Source organism: Rhea pennata, chromosome 7 (genome assembly GCF_028389875.1).
Source record: "Rhea pennata isolate bPtePen1 chromosome 7, bPtePen1.pri, whole genome shotgun sequence".
NCBI lineage: Eukaryota > Metazoa > Chordata > Aves > Rheiformes > Rheidae > Rhea > Rhea pennata.
In genome coordinates, this window is record NC_084669.1 from 22,474,897 (window position 1) to 22,494,059 (window position 19,163).

At 42.6% G+C, this 19,163-nt stretch overlaps 1 protein-coding gene across 1 annotated transcript in view; it reads left to right on the top strand.

The window, feature by feature from the left end:
* Positions 1 to 18,704, top strand: part of PIK3AP1 (phosphoinositide-3-kinase adaptor protein 1) — a 50,813-nt gene extending 32,109 nt beyond the window's left edge. The window contains exons 9-17 of the mRNA XM_062580212.1: positions 6,475 to 6,570; positions 7,621 to 7,803; positions 8,630 to 8,692; positions 9,643 to 9,848; positions 11,092 to 11,164; positions 11,533 to 11,688; positions 16,626 to 16,696; positions 17,224 to 17,339; positions 18,486 to 18,704. Coding sequence (XP_062436196.1) covers positions 6,475 to 6,570; positions 7,621 to 7,803; positions 8,630 to 8,692; positions 9,643 to 9,848; positions 11,092 to 11,164; positions 11,533 to 11,688; positions 16,626 to 16,696; positions 17,224 to 17,339; positions 18,486 to 18,540 — 1,019 coding nt within the window. The 3' untranslated portion in view covers positions 18,541 to 18,704. The remainder of the gene's footprint in view (positions 1 to 6,474; positions 6,571 to 7,620; positions 7,804 to 8,629; positions 8,693 to 9,642; positions 9,849 to 11,091; positions 11,165 to 11,532; positions 11,689 to 16,625; positions 16,697 to 17,223; positions 17,340 to 18,485) is intronic.
* The last annotated feature ends 459 nt before the right edge of the window (positions 18,705 to 19,163 follow it).

Below are 19,163 nucleotides of genomic sequence, written 5' to 3' on the forward strand. Positions count from 1 at the left end.
GCTGATTACAATCAGTGGGGCTAGAGTGCCTCAGTTGTGTTTTACATCTGCTACAATAGAGTGAAAGCTCCTGTATGTGTTATACTGTCTCAGTTGAATAGCAGGGAGGTCAGCATTTCTGTTGTTTTTAAATGCAAAAGCAGTTGTACATTTAAAATAATATTTTCCAGTGCATTAATGCTAATTCATAATTGACACTGGTCTAAAATATGAGGATGAACATTGAATAATAGAAATTAGTGGAAAAGAACTCTATGCAAGACATGATTTTACTAACAGCATGGAAATTCAAACAGAAACAAGAGCTGAACTTTTACCTCAGTAGCTTAAGAAAAAAAGAGAGATCTGGAAGTGTGTGTACCAAACAGATTAAAACTGAAAAATCGTTATTCTAATTCTCCTTGCTTATTGCTAATAATGTAGAGCTAGTTCTGGTAAACATGCAGGTGTTTAACTTCTTTGTCTATCACATTAATATTCTGGGAGGCTGACTGTAAAGTTAAGTACCTATGTTAAGCAATTGCAAATTTGCTGTTCTTATTTATCTGCCTACTTGGTCTGGCTTCATCCCACAGGTGTATTTTATGGTTTCCTGGATGAGCGCAGAACCTAGCTTTATTATAATTTAATACCTGCATAGGGTTTCTAGTGTGTCTGCAGTTTTAAGTATGCTGCCTCAGGAGAAAAGTTTTCATACTGAAAAGCTTTTACTTATAGACTATGTCTGTCCTGGGCTGTTTTTTCCCCAATTTTGATTAAATACCACTATAAAACACACTTCTGCTTGTGAAGTCCAGGAGCCTTTGTTGTCAGTTCTGTGCCTGAAATCATAAGCCCTTTTCTGTGAAGTTTTTGTTGCTATCTAAACCAGGATTATTCTTCATTTGAAGGTAGAATAAGCATTAAGGCCAGTTGGACTTCTAAGGAACAAAGCTACTGTTGTCCCCTATAATGGGGGTAGGGGTTTCTAGATGTTTGGAAGCTCTGCCTTGGGTCAGTGAGTGAACCTCTGAATGAGATTGGTTGACTAAGACTGGGGAAAGGGAAAATCATGCTTAAAATCACTAATCTCAACTTGTTTTTTTCCACTCCTGAAATGTCTGGATATCCCAGAAATCATGCTGGGCATATTCCTTTCTTTCATGGATGCAAATCAAGCTCCCCATAACTTACTACTTCTGAACTGAACTCCGGAAAGCTGCTCTGAAAATATTATCAAAGCATCATATTGGTTCAAATTTAGGTCAGGATTGCTCACTGTCCAAAAAGAAAAAAAAAGAAAAAAGAAACAAAAAAGAAAGAAAAAAAAAGAAAAAAAGACAAAAAGCACTCCTGCAAACTGTTAGTGGAAGAGCTAATTGCTCTGAGATGCTTGTTTTTTCTTCCCTGTTGAAGATCACCACCTCCCTCAGTCTACTGCCTTAGATGCTTGTGTGCATGTCCCTTTGCCCGTTTCAGTCAAACACACTGTGTTAAGCGTTTAAGTAGACATGTTTTCCTACTCTGACTTATTCTGACTGAGAGAACTCAGGAAGAAGTTCAGCCTGCATTTTGAATGGAGCAAGTGAAACAGGCTGCTTGGCTGATGGGGTGTGGAGATGAGTGGCTGGGAATGGTTGCCTGGTGATGGGAAAGGTTGTGCATCTGCAGCCTGAGTCAGCCTGCTGTCCTCCAGCCTCCCCAGTACTGAAGGTCCTGTAGGCCTCTGCTCTTTAGGGATGCCTTCTGCAAGTGCAGCCACTTCAGCGGGGTGGCAGAGGTCTCTGGGATCAGCATCAGACAGTTCTTGCGTTGTGCAAAGGCACTGCAGGTTCTTCAGGCCTAGTAAGACTGGAAAGGTAAAAACCCAAACTGACCCTAATGGAGATATTTTTGATTCCTTTATTCAAAAGCAGAGCTGAATGAGTCTGTTTTAAAATGTGTGTTTTCCTTATTAGATAGACATTTTATATGGCTTATCTGTAAAGCAAGGAATGTGAGTATGTTCTCTCCTTATTCTAGAGTTCCCTTTGTCTCTTGCTCCTGTGCACACACATCTATCACCTTCCATCCAAGAGTCTTTTACTGAAAATCTCTATTTCTTACCTAATCTGTTACTGTTTGTCTGAAGAACACACGTGACTTGTCTGGACAGTGCTTAAAATCTATCTATATTGTAACAGGTAAAGTTAAATTGGCACAAAGCTTCACAAAAATTGGTTCTCTCAAAGTGAAGGTACTTTTTTAATACTGAAGATAGCAGTGTAAGGACAAGCCCTCATTTAGGTTCATGGGAGTGCTGGCTGTGTTAGGACTGCACAAATAAAGAGTTCAAGCTTTTGTACCAACTTTTAAAGCTCTTGGGGGATGAAAAACTCCCTAGGAAATCATCAACAACTCCTGCTGAGGTACTTTCCAAGTCAGAGTAGTCCTTATGTGAGTGGTTACGGCTGTGGTGTTAAGGGTAACACCTGGTTATTTTAAGTGTAGCCATACTGGCAGGGTGCCCATTTTTTGCAGTCAGAATGTGCTTCCACCACAGGTTTTCAGAGATCTGATCAAAGGAAGGTTGGGCACCAAAGAGTCAGTTTGTCTGGCAGCAATTGGTCTGGGAACAAGGTAACGCGAGATTGGAACCATTGCAATCAATTAAAAGAAGTATCAAATGTTTAGTTACATGAGCGCTATGCTTGTTTTTGCATTCCTCATTCTTCGTCTGTTTTCTGATGCACTTTTATGCATGTTTTTTGTCTACATTTGGTCTTGGGGAAACTTTTATAGGGAAAGTGGAGAAGCTGTACAAGGGCCAGTATTATATAAACTGATGCAGTATGACAGTTGCACACAGCTGTAGTAAGTTGCTAATTGTCCGTGTAAGAGAAGATTTTGTTAATCTAGAAATGCTGCCTCTCCCTCAACTGGAAGGGAGAGCTCTTTCCCAGGCAGGTCTTAATGCCCTCAGCAGTACAGGTCATAAAGCACTTCCTCTAGGCAAATCAGAGCAAATTTACTACCACCTGCTGTTAGTGTGTTTGCTGTTTCTAATGATGAAGTTGAATTATTTATTTAATTTCTTATCATTAACTGTAATTGTTCCCCACTCCAGAAGAGCACTTCCCTTTTATTACACTTTTCAAGTATCTTTAAAGTCAAACACAATTTTCCAAAGAACTTATGGAATTTGCTCCAGGTTGGTGCAGGCTGAAGGTAAATTTCATTTAACTGAGTCACTCGCACACTGTAACAAACAGCAGCTGAATACCGTGATGGGAGAGTTATTTCTGTCATACCAGTCTGGTAGTATGAACTATAGCATCAGATGAAGTGCTTTGCTTTTTTTGCTCTTCTCTAACCAGCACCTCCTAGTGATTTTTGCAAAACAGAGCATTATGGGTGGGCTAGAGCTGCATGCAGGAGAGGCTTAGATGGCAAGGACTCCTGAAAAGTGCTAGAAACCTTTTTGATCTGTGAAGGTTAAACTGCTGAGCTGGTGGTCAAGGAACGAAGCATGGTGTGTGTGCATATGTGTATGTACATACATGTATGCAGAGAAGAGTCTGAAGTACCTGAGCAGCAACAGAGAAAGGAGCCCTGTAGACAGCAGGGAATGGCATCACCTCTTACACTTCAGACCTGCCCAAATTCTGCAAACAGCATCACTGTTGCTGTTGTGATCTTTTCCTTAATCCTAATTCCTAATCCCAGATTTACTTTTTCATCCAGTCCTTTTCCTACTTTTTGTTGTCACCAAAGCAAAAGTGTAGTAGAAGGCACTGATAAGAATCCTGTGTTTTTGGATACAGGTCATGTTTCAATCTCAGCATTTTCTCCTCTTTCAGAGAAGAAAAATGCGTTTCTTTCCTCGTCAGTATTTCTCAGGTTTACACTATCATTTTCTAATCACAGTTCTTCTGACTGAAATTATAAAGCCCCTTTTGAATTCTCTTTCTCCTCTTCAGTTGGAGAAAAAAGAATGTTCTTTCTTGACTTCAATACATTTATGAGACTTCAGCCTTAAAGTCATCTTGGGAGGTATTATGCGATTTTACTTTGGAAACAGACAAGTTGTGTTTCCTCTATCCGAGATCAGACATGGGCAATAGCAAAGGATGGGTGGAAGAAAGCCTGACTTTTAGCACTGTTTCTGATATACCAACTGTGTGGACACTCGGACCTAGAGAGTGCAAGTTCCATGCAGATATCCTTATTCTAGAGAGTTTCAGCTGAGTCAAGTCTGCTGTCCGGTGGTTTGCAGATCACAAAATCTTAAATCTGTTAGAGAACTTCTAACACCTAAAGAGTAGATGGTAGTTCACATATAAGCAAGTTGTGGTGCCCTTAATCTACTCCCTGGCATACCCTTTCCCTTTCCTACCACATTTGTTCTGTAGCAACAAATCTTTCAACATTGTGCTTTTTTTTCTTTTTAACATAGTTAATGGAAGAAACAGCAGCCTCCTTGTTTTCTTTGAGCAAAATGAAGGAATTGTGCACAAAAAATGTAACTTCTTTTAAAGTTCTGGGATGTGATTTACAGCAATACATTGAGGCCTTTGTCTTACATAACGAAGAACTGATCTCTAAAGAGGTAGCTTTCATCATGTGCAGGAATACCTGGCGGTCAGTGTTTATGAGTGTTTAAAGAAGAGTGTTGTTACTTTCTAAAAGCTCCCCAAACATACGTATTTTAACTCTAGTGAACGGTCAGTAGGTCATAACTTCTGTAGATCTCTTTGCAAGCTGGTCCTTTCTGAAACCTTAAACCTTGCAAAGGGAAACTACAAGTCTCTTAAGACATTTCTTCAAAGTTACTAAATCCTGTGCAGATTGACACCTAGAAACTCTGTACTTACCCTTCTCCCTGCTAGCCCTTTGGAACAGTTTTCCCCAGTAGTTTCAAGAAAATCTGGGAACCTGGTTGTGATATCCAGACTTTGCGTGCCTTCCCCTTGTCAATTCTGTCTCAATATCCTGTTTTTGCAGCTAGTTGAACGGAAGGTGTCACTGAAGAAATCCAGATTGTTTCTTCAAATTTGGTATATGGATGAGATATTAGGTCTAATCTGTATGCAGAACAGACCCATGTCTCAGAGGGCAGTAAGGTGGCAATCATGTCTACTAAGGAAAATTAATTGAATGAAAAATTTAACTACACTGACTGTGTGACAGATAACAAACCCTTTAGCATCCTGTTGCTCTGCTGGTTTAGTAATCTTGTGGAGCACATCAAAAAATGGGAATGAAAGGAACTTTCACATTCTGTTCTGCCCCCAAATCCCTAAAGTAGTGTTTTTGTGGAGGGCCTGTAATTGCTCAGGGCTCATTTCTAAAAGCTATGTTAAAAATAATAATACTATTTGCCATAAAGTGGAAAAATCACTCTGCAGAAAGATAGTCCCGAAGCAAATCTCTGCTTCCCTGTAGTGCTGTGATACCCAAGTGAACTTCCAATTAGGTTGGTGGTGAGCAAATTGGCTGCAAGAGCAGGTAACTTGCCGTGGGCTGTAATGTGATGAAGCTGCTGGAGTGGTTAAGCCATGCAGTATGCAGTATTGCTGTGGCTCTGTTGGAGGTGTACGTCTGAGAGCTAGCTTGGGTGCATTCACATGACCTTCAGTGGGTTCTTTGACAATTACTCTTTAAAATACCCCATTCTAATAAGTCAAAATCTTGCTAACATATTGCTATCCCTTTTTTTACTTCCATGCTCTTCAGCTTTGCAGGGAGAGAAAGAAAAGGGCAGCAGATAAGCAGATATTAAAAAAAAATAAGTCTCAGAAATTTATAGAGAGCTATTTATTAAATATTCTCTGAAGTATCCCAAACCATCCAATTTACATATTAGCAGATCTCTTATAGTATGCCTCAACAATTGCTTTATAATGCTTTATATTTTTAATAAGAATCCTTTGGGTCAAGCAGTGATTTCATGAAGTACCTTATTGCTTATTGTTGTTCCTTAATCAATACTAAATTATCCTTCATCACTCTAAACACCTTCTAGTCTAATTAACACATCCAACTGTTTTGAATTTTATCCTATAAAGAAAAAAAATGACAACTTCTGCATCACGGGCAAATTGCTCTTGATGTCTTGTTATGACAATCCACAAAATTTCCACCCAGTTTGGCCTCTCAGGAAACCTGTGCAGAGGCCAAAAGACTCACTTGGCCAGCACTCTCAAAGCAATAACTGATACTCAGTGTCTGCTTGGAGCCGTGTCTGAGCTTCTCACTAAGCGATGCTAATCATGTCTGTCTCCCTCAAGTGTGATCATCAGACAGCTGGCAAAGATTTGTGTGGGGTAGACTGAATTTAGCAACTCATGAGTCTTTTCTGAGGCATACGTGCAGTCAGTTGCATGGCTTCTGTTTTGATTCTCACTGTAAACCAAAAGTCCAGTCAGAAATATCACACCATCTGGTTTTATTAGGCTTCCACATGTATAAGAGCATAATCAAGAGGTTCATCTTCCTGATTTCTTTTTTCCCTAGATGTAGAGATGCTTCAGTCCAAACCGGATACTCCAATTGACGGAGATGAAGTTTCTCTAACTGCGAAAGACTCCATGCTCCGGAAATTTTTAGAAGGTGAGACCTACTTGGAAACATGAGGGGAACAGCACAGTTAAATACAACTTGAGATTTCTCCTTGATCTGTAAGGATAGGAGCCAGCCCACATTGTTTGATATGAACAGCCTTCCATTTGGGAATTCGGACCTGGCACAACAGAAGTAGCCTGTGAAGCTTGTGAGGTGATCTCACAAATGCAGTTACTTTCTAACCAAGGATGAAGAGTGAATTTTCATTCCAGTCCCTGCTAACTAGCAAGTGAAAGTGCACAACTGATACCTACTCAGGAATGGCTGGCTGTCTTTGTCACTATCTTTGCAGTGGGATGTAATTCTGGTGTCTTGATTCTGAGGCAGGCCCTCCTTATGGGCAGGGCCTGAGGGGAAAGTGGAGCAGCACAAACTAGTAATGAGTTAGTTAGCAGTTAGTTCAGGGGCTCTAACTTCTTTCTGTGATCTTGAGTCAGTCATTTGCCAGCATGCAGGCAGAAGAAAACTAGTCTTTGTGATTTTGCAGGCATGTTAGGAGAAGACAGAAGAACAGAGATGATAAGGTGGTATAAGCATAGCCGGGCCTTGTAAGTGCAAAGGCACACATCTGGCTCTCCCCGAGACATGCTGGTCTGAGATTAAATACACTGTCAGCTGGTGGCCGTTGCTTTTTTCAGACAAAGGAGTAATTCCTTGTAGAGTTCCTTACTTGCTTCAAGTAGTTTTTGGAAACTAGTGCTCTGTTTGGTTTGTTAGCTGCTGTGTTACGCTAATTAACTTGAATTTAGGATATTCCTGGTGTTCTTAAAAAAACATTAAGAGATTTCTTTTTCCAATATAGCTTCTTCACCAAAACAGATGGTACAGACTTAGCAGCAAACATTTATGTGCTACTAGATGTTAATGACTTTTTAAAGTCCTATCTTCAAGGGCACTGGTACTTTAACTCACTGCAAAAATGGAAGCTTTTGCCTGTGAAATGGCCAGCTTGGTAACAATGTGGTACACAGTGCATCTGGGTGCAGAGTGGAGGAATGTAGTTGGTTTGTGTTTCTTACAAACTTTACTTGTTTGTAGGCAGTAACGCTGATGTGCCAGATTCAGAGGAAGGAGCGTACCAGCAGTGTGCTGAGGGAGATCTCTACTATACAGTGGAAAAAAATACCATTTCACAGGAAATGGCTAGCAGACCTCCAGTTCCTGTTCCGAGACCTGAATCCAGCTCTCCACAGCCAGACAATGAGCTGTACATCTCCAAAAGTGAGTTGGATACTAGGACATAAAGTGCAGACTGGAGTCAATTGTAGAACAGACCTAACTTTAGCTCCAGGTGTCAAATGACAATCAAGAAAATCAACATGAGGTTTCTGAGACCTATGGATTATTTGGCTCTGGAATCTTTCTCAGCCTGTAAGAGCTGGATTACCTTTGGGATGCACTTTCAGATCTATTTCTCTTCTACCTACTCTGAAAGTGTGGGGATGTTGTATTCTGAGGTCTTGACCTGAGCTTCCTCTTAATGAAAGCAGTAGGATGATAGATTTTCTGTAGCCAGTATGAACAAATCTAACTAAATAGGAAAGATCCTGATATTGTAAGGTCATAACCATCTAGCAAACTAAAACATTGCTGCTATATAATGGTGTCATTGATTCAATAGCACTTGTATAGGACATAGTTCTCTACCTCAATCCCTCCCTCTGAGGTGGAGTTTAATTGAAATCAAAGAAAACTATACCTCTTGGTTCCTAGGCAGTTTTGGAAAACTTGGTCATAATATTTCACAAACATGCTAAGAGGAATTCCAGTCCAGTGTGGGAATATCATTTCAGTGGCCCTCCTCCCACACTCATGGAGAAACATGACAGGACTCTGAAAAAGCACAGCCAGATCTCTTACAGATGGCTGTGTTCTTTGAGATCAATGGAAAGGGAGTTCTACCATACAACTCCTTATCCTATTTTCTCCTATAGACTTCCAAGAGGCAGCATAAGTTGTAGTGAGGTGCAGAATTTCACATGTTCAGCCTTGCCATTTCTATCTTCCTGAGATGTGTTTCAGTGCCTAAAGAATGTTTGTTTTACAGTTTTTGCACAGAAAGCTCAAAGACCTGAGAACCTCTATGTCTCTAGAGGAAGGATTAAGAAAGGTAAGTCAGAAGTTTGCCCCCAAAATGTTACCAGTAATCCAAGACCAAATCTGCTGAAGTGTTTTCATTTATGTGAAAAGCATATGGTATGGGATATTTTTGCAAGACTGGGAATAATAGTCTTATATGAATGGCCCTATTAAACCTTTATGACCTTGTGTGACATTGGAGCCTTTTTATGTCTACAGATTGTGATACTCCTTTATCACATCCTGTACATACGTCTCCTGTCTTGGAGTTTATCCTAAGACAGGACTGTAACCATCTGTGAAGTCCCTTTTTATGTCATGACCCATATTACTTCATGGAGGAGTGTTCCACTTTTGATTTTCTGGATATAGTCACTGCCCATCAATCGCTATTTTCTGGAATATAACTGTTAGTGAACTGCTTCCCATTGACTGTGTCCTTATTTCTTTAACCTCTTGTCTTGTGCACTATCAGGTGCCAGGATCCACATCCTAGCTTTGATATCATGTGTTGGGAACTCCTCACTACATTGCAAATGAGTTATAAAGACCCAGCATCAATAGGATGAGTTTTCACCGTTCAATTTCTGAAGTTACAGTGCATAGATTATCTAGGAAGAGCCTAGTTTTGTGATTGCTGAAGTGGAGCTGTTTAATGGCTTGCTGAGGAGAGACTTTCAGTGATGAAACAGAGCACTTTAAGGAGTGTATTTTGTGCTGGTCACTTAAAATACACTTTTAAGAAGAGATTGTCTCTAGGACACATTTGCACATAATGCTACCTCTCAGCTGGGACTTTTAGTCCTGACAAAGAGTTGGATGTCACAAATACAGAGGACTGCTACTTAGGGAAACATTCAATCCGTAATATTAATTTTTTGGCATCTCTGCTACACTGAAATTGGTTGAATTTGTTTGTATTCAGAGAGAAGGACAGGTGCTGCTAGTTCGGTAATATTTTTGGTGTTCTTCTCTCCTCAGAGCCAGCAGTCAGGCCCGTAAGGGACCTGTCTCAATCAAGCATATATGATCCATTTGCTGGAATGAAAACGCCAGGTCAACGACAGCTAATTACATTACAAGAACAAGTGAAGATGGGAATACTCAATGTTGATGAAGCTGTACTTCATTTTAAGGAGTGGCAACTGAACCAGAAAAAGCGATCGGAATCATTCCGGTTCCAACAGGTATAGGCTACTTCTACTGTTTAAGAAATATAGCTGCCTTTTTAAAATATATATCATAAGCAGTTCAGTGTGGGTACATTCTTTTTCACTGTTGAAGCAGGGTTTGGGTGGCTGAGCTAAGAGAGGGAATTACAAAGTTGGCAGCAGCAGTGCACTCATCAGCAGAATCAGTAGTCATAGTTTAAAGTCCCCATTCTCAAGTTAGAGTGAGGTTCCCACTTTACATGGCTTCTCCTGGAGCTCTTGTTTAAAAGTCTGCCCTGACCTCTGAGGTTTTTCAGACTCTGCTTTGGGAGCTGTCAGGACAAAAACAAGATTTTTCTTCTCCTGATCTTCCCCTCGAAGGGTTCTCTCTCTGCAGAAGGTACTCATGAGAGTCCCTTCTTATATAAATAAAGAAGGCAACACTGTTCTAGCAGGTGTCTGTGGCAGAGAGAAACTCCTATACTCTGTGGATTCCTGCTCTCTAATAGCTCAAAGGCTCTCTAAAAGCTCATAAGGTTTATGTCACCTCCTCCTGCACTTGAACCTCTCTCCTGTGAGCATCACCATTCATAGCCTGTGAGGCTATTCAAAACCTCTGTTCAAAATGTTGCCTTACATTAGAATTGCTTCTTCTACTTCCCCACCTATCCAGGGGTTCCCCCTTCAACAGAGGTACATATTTCTTTGCTGAGAAATTCTTCCTTTCCCCTTCCTTACTGCAAGATGCAGTGTGATGCTGCACAATGGTGACAAGACTGTTACCAGTTACATTTCCAGGTTTCCCCTTTTGCTTCAATGGGAACATCCTAAATTCTTTCTGAACTGTCCTTCACACTGGGTTGTGTAGCAGCTTTCTCTGCCCCTGAACTCAGATTTATGTATTTGCAAGTACGAAAGGACTGTGCAGTGACTTGAACATGAGTCCTGTTTCTCTGCCAGTGTCACTGACAGTGGAGACAGAAAATAGAGGGAGTTCTAAACCAAATGTTCTGCTTATCTGCAAATACTGGTGAGTCTGTGAACTTGACCTGAATATAAACAATGAACACCTGAAAAAATCTGGCTTCTGAAGGCACACATGGATTTCTGAAGGAGATAGATTAAAACCTGTTGACATGGTTTGGACTTCGGCCAGGTCTAGCAGACTTTATTGCAGCTTTGTTGCAAAGTTAGTGGAAATACGTTGTTGGCCTTGTTAGAGAGCTGCGCAGCCTCATTTATCTGAAGCTCTGAAAAGAACATCTTTTGATGTTTTTAGGAAAATCTGAAACGGCTACGAGACAGCATAACACGGAGGCAAATGGAGAAGCAAAAGATGGGCAAAAATGCAGGTAACAGTCTCTGACTGACATTCTGTAGTAATGAAGCAGCTGACAACTAATAGATTCTTCAAGCAGAAATGTCTGTGTAGTGTACTTACAACATGATATGTTAGTATTCACATCCATGTTCAAAAGCTCCTAGAATATGTCTGTTGGCTAAACTGTGGGGAAACCGATTTACTCCTCAGTTTCCCAGACTGAGGAAAGGATGCCCATGTCACACATGATTCACATGTATGAATCATGATTCACACATGTACAGTTATGATCTCCTTTACATGATTGTGTTTAGCTTTGTGCTGGGATGCAAAGCTATCTCACAGGGGCTAGACTTGCATGAGCCCTTCTGAGGTGTTCATTTTGATTTTCCCCTGCAGATTTGGAAATAACTGTGCCCATTCGGCATTCTCATAACACTCTGGGGAAACCAGAATGTGGCATATATGAATATGCCCCGAGGAAGAACGTTTTTCCACCAAAAAAGGAGATAAAGCGAGGAGACTGGAAAACAGAAAGCACATCAAGCACAACAAGTAAGCAAATCCTAAGTGTTACCCCTCTCTGTGGGAAAGATGAATGGAAAAGATTTTCTCAGCCTGACTCTGGAGTCAGCTCAGGGAACAAGACTTTCATTCCTGAATCTCCAGTGCTGATACTGCCACCCTGAATCCTGCATGCCTCAGGTTGGCTGATCTTAAAACTTTAAAAGCAACTTCAGGTACATCAAGAGGTTTTGGCATGCATCTTGTGCTGGTCTCCATCTCTTCAGGAGGAAAACCTGAAAGTGAAGTGAAAGACTTCCTTGAACCTTCCCAGGGAGAGCGTATCCCTACTCATCAGTTCTTAAAAGTAGATGGCAGCTACTGTCATAGAAAAGAGGATGATGCCTTACTGTGATTCCCAGGAGGCAGTGTGCTGTTCTGATCTGAAGGGCCGAGCTGTATTGCAGACTGAGAACAGGTCTCTACATACCACTTCAACTTTTCAGATAAAGGACAGTGTTTTCTTCAGTGACTGCCTGTGGGACCTGAACTCCTGAGTGACTTGAACGCTGTAGCCATTTTTATTATCTTTGCCTTTTATTAAGTTCAATTTGTGCAAATTAGTCCCTGAATTCTCATGGTTACTGCAGACTGAGCAACTCTCATAGAAATTAAGATTGTTTTGGTCCTCTGAAGAGAAAATTGAGTCCCAGTGAGGTTAGTACCTTTGTAGCTCTTGGCAGGATATAGCTGGCACATGTCTGAGGTAGGAGTCAGAGACAGCTGACTGAGCTGGTAATTTACTTAAAAGTGGTTATGAGGGAGATGTTAAGCTGTCTGCAGAGTTTGCTGTGTGCATCTTGGCTCCCATGCCCTTGGCATAATTGTGGCAACAGACTAACACAGTATTTAGCACTCTAGAACAGCTGCTTGTACAAATTAACAATGAAAGCTACCACAGCCAGGCTGGGGAGGTACTGCACCTTCTGAGAAACCCTCTAGCCTCCACTTCATGTATAGGTTCCTAAATATTAGAATGATGCCCCAGTATTGCACAGCCATGTTGAACATAGTATATTTATGACTGAAACTAGATGTAATAGCTGTTGAAGATGTTTGTGAGTTGCTGTCCCCTTCACAGCTGACACAACTGATCACAAAAATATTCTCTATTCTGAGTCTATACAGGCGAAATGGCTTTGCTTAAATGACTGCTGAAGATTTTTTGAAGACATCTATCATTTTTAGCCCTGAAATGGCCTAGGAAACATTCCTATGATCATAGAGTCATAGTAAGGTTGGAAGGGACCTCAGGAGACCATCTAGTCCAACCTACCTGCTCAGCAGGGTCACCTACAGCATGTTAGACAGGTTTGCATCCAGGTGGGCCTTGAATATCTCCAGAGAAGGAGACTCCACAACCTCTCTGGGCAACCTGTCCCAGTGCTCTGTCACTCTCACAGGGAAGAAATTCCCCCTCACCTTCAGGCGGAACTGCCTGTGCTTCAATTTCTGCCCATTGCCTCCTGTCCTGTCACATGGGACAACTGAAAAGAGTTTGTCCCCGTCCCCTTGACACCCTCCCTTCAGGTACTTGTATGCATTGATAAGATCCCCCCTCAGTCTTCTCTTCCCGAGGCTGAAGAGCCCCAGCTCTCGCAGCCGTTCCTCATAGGGCAGATACTCCAGCCCTCTGATCATCCTTGTAGCCCTACGCTGCACTCTCTCCAGTAGCTCCATGTCTCTCTTGTCCTGGGGAGCCCAGAACTGGACACAGTACTCGAGATGAGACCCCCTCAGGGCTGAGTAGAGGGGCAGGATCACCTCCCTCGCCCTGCTGGCAACAGTCTTCCCAGAGCACCCCAGGAGACCATTGGCCTTCCTGGCCACAAGGGCACATTGCTGACTCATGGTCAACTTGTCATCCACCAGCACTCCCAGATCCTTCTCTGCAGAGCTGCTTTCCAGAAAGGTCAACCCCCAGCTTGTACTGGTCTAGGGTTATTTTTCCCTAGGTGCAGGACTCTGCACTTGCCCGTGTTGAACCTCATGAGGTTCCTCTCCGCTGAACCCTCCAGCCTGTCCAGGTCTCTCTGAATGGCAGCACAGCCCTCTGGTATATCAGCCACTCCTCCCAGCTTGGTATCATCAGCAAACTTGCTGAGGAGGCACCCTGTCCCCTCATCCAGGTCGTTGATGAAAAAGTTGAACAGGATGGGACCCAGTACTGAGCCTTGGGGGGACACCACTAGCCACAGGCCTCCAGCTAGACTCCATGCCACTGATGACGACCCTCTGAGCTCTGCCTTTCAGCCAGTTCTCAATCCACCTCACTGTCCACTTGTCTATCCCACACTTCCAGAGCTTCTCTAGGAGGATGTTACGGGAGACAGTGTTAAAAGCCTTGCTGAAGTCAAGGTACACAACGTCCACTGCTCTCCCCTCATCTACACCCAGCCAGTCATTCCATCCTGGAAGGCACTCAGATTGGTTAAGCAGCATTTCCCCTTGGTGAATCTATGCTGGCTACTCCTGATCACCTTCTTTTCCTCCATATGCCTGGAGATGACATCCAGAATGAGCTGTTCCATCACCTTTCCAGGGATGGAGGTGAAGCTGACTGCTCTATAGTTGCCTGGGTCCTCCTTCTTGCCCTCTTTGAAGACTGGAGTGACGTTGGCTTTCTTCCAGTCCTCAGGCACCTCTCCAGTTCTCCATGACTTTTCAAAGATGATGGAGAGTGGCCTGGCAACAACACCCACCAGCTCCCTCAGTACCCGTGGGTGCATCCCATCCGGGCCCATGGATTTGTGGGTGTCTAGCCTGCCCAGAAGGTCTCTAATCCTATCCTCCTCAACCAAAGGAAAGTCTTCTCTTCTCCAGACTTTCTCCCTCATGTCCAGGCTGCAGGATTCATGAGGACTGCCCTTAGCAGTGAAGACTGAAGCAAATAAGGCATTCAGTAATTCTGCCTTCTCTGTATCCCTTGTCACCAGAGCCCCCGCCCCATTCAGCAGCAGGCCCACATTTTTCCTAGTCCTCCTCTTGCTGCTGATGTATCTGAAGAAGCCCTTCTGGGTGTCCTTAACATCCCTTGCCAGCCTCAATTTCAACTGGGCCTTAGCCTTCCTCGCCACATCTCTACATACTCTGACTGCATTCCTATAATTCTCCCAAGCAGTCTGTCCCCTCTTCCACATTCTGTGTACTTTCTTCTGTCTGAATTTGGCCAAGAGCTCCTTGCTCACCCATGCAGGTCTTCTGCCCTTTATCCTGCACTTCTTACTCATAGGGATGCACTGCTCTTGAGCTTGGAGGAAGTGATGTTTGAATATTAGCCAGCTCTCCTGGACCCTGCCTTCCTTCTAGGGCCTTAACCCATGAGGTTCCACCAATTAGGTCTCTGAAGAGCCCAAAGTCCACTCTCCTGAAGTCCAGGGTTGCAATCCTGCTTGTTGCCTTACTTCTTTCCTGCAGGATCCTGAGCTCCACCATCTCATGGTCACTGCAGCCAAGGCTGCCCCCCACCTTCACATCTCTAACCAGTCCATCTCTGTTGGTAAGGACAAGATCCAGCAGGACACCCTTCCCTGTAGGCTGCTCCACCATTTGTGACAAAAAGTTATCATCAATGCATTGCAGGAGCCTCCTGGACTGCTTGTGCCTTGCTGTGTAGTCCTTCCAGCAGATATCAGGGTGGTTGAAGTCCCCCATGAGGACCAGGGCCTGTGATCTTGAGGCTACTTCCAGCTGTGTATAGAAGGCCTCATTAACCTTCTCTTCCTGGTCAGGTAGCCTGTAGTAGGCACCCACAACAGTGTCCCCCATGCTCTAGGTGACCCTGCTGAGCGGGGAGGTTGGACTAGATTATCTCCAGAGGTCCTTTCCAACCTTACTGATTCTATGATTCTATGCTAGCCTGCCCTTTGATCTTTACCCATAAGCTCTCAACCGCCTCCTCCTCCTTCCCGCCTAGGCAGAGCTCGATGCATTCCAGTTGCTCTCTCACATAAAGAGCAACTCCACCACCTCGCCTTCTCAGCCTGTCTTTCCAAAAAAGCACGTAGCCATCCATGATGGCATTCCAGTCATGTGAGCTATCCCACCATGTCTCTGTGATTGCAATGAGATCATGGCCCTGCGATCGCACACAGATCCCCAGCTCCTCCTGTTTGTTCCCCATGCTGCATGCATTGGTGTACAGGCATTTCAAAGAGGTGGTCATGCCTGCAGGTTTCCCAGGAAGGGTGTACGGGGGTCCCCCATAGCCATGTCCCAAATGCATATCCCCAGCTGCATGCACCTGATGGAGGTCCCCCAACCCAACTTGTGTTTTGTTGTCTACCCTGTCTCTATGACAACCCCCCCTTCCCCTCATATCTAGTTTAAAGCCCTCTTTACTAGGCTGGCCAACCTGTTTGCAAAGGCAAATGTGCCCCGCTTGGTGAGGTGAATCCCATCTCTCCTAGGGATCTTTGTGGGAGGAAGTAGTGAACGTCCAGTGGGAATGATAACCTCTCATACAGTCACAGCTATTCCAGTAATGAATGTGTGACAATGTTCTGAGCCACCTACCTTCACATAGCTGTTAACAGCTTGGGGATCGACAGTTTGAATATACATAAAACTTGGGTGTGTAACAGTTGTGAAAATATTTATCTCACTGCAAGCTGGTATTGGCACTGGACTCTTTCACTTAGATTATCATTGTGGATATTCAAACGTAACTCCAGGCCTAGATAGAGCAGAGATCTGTTGAAAGGAAGGAAAACTGAATGGTTTAGCCTTGTGGTATGTGTTGTGTGAAATGTAGTTGTTTGGATCACGAACATGTAAAAAGTAACAATGGAAATAAATCCATCTAAACAAGCATTAAATGGTGTATGAAAGGCATAAGCATGAGATTAGGAGGAGTCCGGAGTTAATGATTTGCAGTTACATCACCAGGATTTAATAACCAGTTTGTTTTTCTTTCTTACTAACCTCAGGTAGCGCAAGTAACCGCTCCAGCACTCGGAGCATATTGAGTGTCAGCAGTGGGATGGAAGGAGACAGCGAGGTAAGCCATCATCTTTGTTATATATGTCCGCTTTAGTACATGGCTTTGTTATCAGGCAAAAGAAAAAGAGCTCAGGGCTGGCATTGCATTTGCAGAAATGGCAAAACATAGCCATTTATGTCATGAAGCCAGCAAGAACCAAATTCAGCTGTATGTAGCCCCTTCTGCATCTCCTCTTCTGCTTCCTCTGTCCTTGCTAGTGCCGTTCAGATGCTTCTGAACTGCAGTCTGTGCCACTAGTGCAAAACACTTCAAATTTAAATGCCTAGGTGGCTCACAAACTTTAGCTGGGTAGACAAACTTAGTTTGTAATCTCATTTCACAAAACATCTGGCACACAGATACCACATCGCTAACTGTACATCTGTCTGCTTTCTCCGTTGCATTGTACACATGCCTACAGGTGCCAATGAGTTCAGTTCAGAAACTATGTACCAGGATCAACAGTAAGGGAGAGGTGTGTATAAGGGGTGAAGAAGTATTTCAGAAGCACTTGGATCCTGAAGTACCCCTTTTTTATTTTTTAGGACAACGAAGTCCCAGAAGCAGCTAGAAGCCAAAGCCCTGTTGCCCACCAAGCGGAGAGGCTGCCTCTCCCACTGCCTGAAAGGCCTCCCAGAGTGCCTCCCCGAGGCGCAAGCAGGTAAAGTTATAACGGAGCTCACCCATAAGCTTTCATTGGATTAACATGGTTGCACTGGGCAGACAGCAAGGCGGGAAATGAATGTGTCCCTTCAATAAGGCTATTGCCAGACTATTATCTATATACAAACACCGCTAGTAATTGTAGGATCCTTCCTACTCATCTATCTAACTTACTGGAGTTGGTTTCCTAGTTGGTAACCTGCCTATTGCAATACTGCTACTGTGTTTTGCACACTGCAAGAGGCAGCACTATTGAAACACAACACTTGCTATAATAAATCAGACTGACTCAGCTAAAATAGCATCCTGCCTGTGGCAGAGATTTAGTATTTGATTCACCTGAAAAGATTCTCTTACAAGATGCTAAATGCAATGCAGAGGGAATTCCCTTTAGGTGTTAACTTTGGATTTTTTTTTTCTTTTTTTCTTTTTTTTTTCTTTTTTTACTTTAGCAAATTTCAAATCAAAGTAGATTTGTTGATGTATGCAATTTGCCTCAAAGTAAAAGCTACACCAGTTTTGATGAAAGGTCTGGGATTTTGTGCATTGATTCGATCAGAGCACTGTAAACTTGAGTAACATACAAACATCCTTTATTCTGACCAGTGCAAATGTATGAAGTCCAGGCACTGAAGACTCATATAAGTATAGATGTTAATAAAATTCTCCAACTGCTAAAATAGCAGTTACTGATGCATTGAGGCAGTGAGTGCTGTATGTGGGTTTGGCTCTGACAAGAGTATAGCTGAAATTATATGTAGTTAGTGGAAAAAAAAAATTTAAGCATTTGATGTGTTTTCATTGCTCCTCATCTAATATTCAGTAAGAGCTACTATACTATCACAATTTTAATCCAAGTATTATAGCATCTCCTCCCAGGAACAATAATAGTACTGTAACTGGAGAAGCTGAATTAAAAATTTGGCCACAAACAGGACTTCGGTATCTGTGCTTGTGGCTGAATCATTGATAACCTATTTTTGGTAACCATCAATATGTGCTGCTGTTCTTGAATAACTATTGTGTGTACAGCATTCTTGGATGAGATGTTATTGTGTGCTATGTGTTGTTTCAGAATCCTATCCTGTTTTTATTTTGTTGTTTTTTTTTTTTTAATGCATTCTTATTCTGTGTCTTTTTATAGGCCTGTAAGCGGTGAAGGCTTTTATCCTCCACCTGTGCCCCCAAGAGGTCGCTGAATCTCTCAACATCTGAGGAAAATGAAATTTTTCTATTTGGATATGTTTGTACAGATATTTTTGTGTTCTTTTAAATTATTTATAAGTGGGAGCCAAATGTTTTCTTCCCCTTCCTCCACCATAAAGCTCTGGTGACCTTTCCCATGATATTTTGTGTAAACTTCTCTGCCTTCTATAAATTTTTTGTTTGAAAGAATTTTGGTGCTTTGGGATTTTAAGGAAAAGTATTGAGGTTGGGAAGGAGAACACTGATGTGTCTTCTGGCAGCCCTGTACCAACATGGAGTTTCCCTTTGACCAAGAACATATGTCTTTTTAGCAACTAAATCTTGATACGCATTGTCACCAAAAACCTCAGTACAACTTACAAGGGCTTTGAAGGAAAACACGCTTTAAAAAGAAAGGAAAATCCTTTTAAAGACTTTGTTTGAGGAACACTCTTTACAGCAGGATTAGGTGCTGTTCGATGTAACATTCTGGGTATGGACATGTTGAACTTTCAGAGGGTGTAGAATCTCCCTCCTGCAATCATCAAACCATTGGATGAGAGGTAGTCTTTATTCAAGAATGTTTTGAATGCAACTTTAAAAGCTTCTTTCCCCTTCCTCTTCCCTCTCTGAAGAG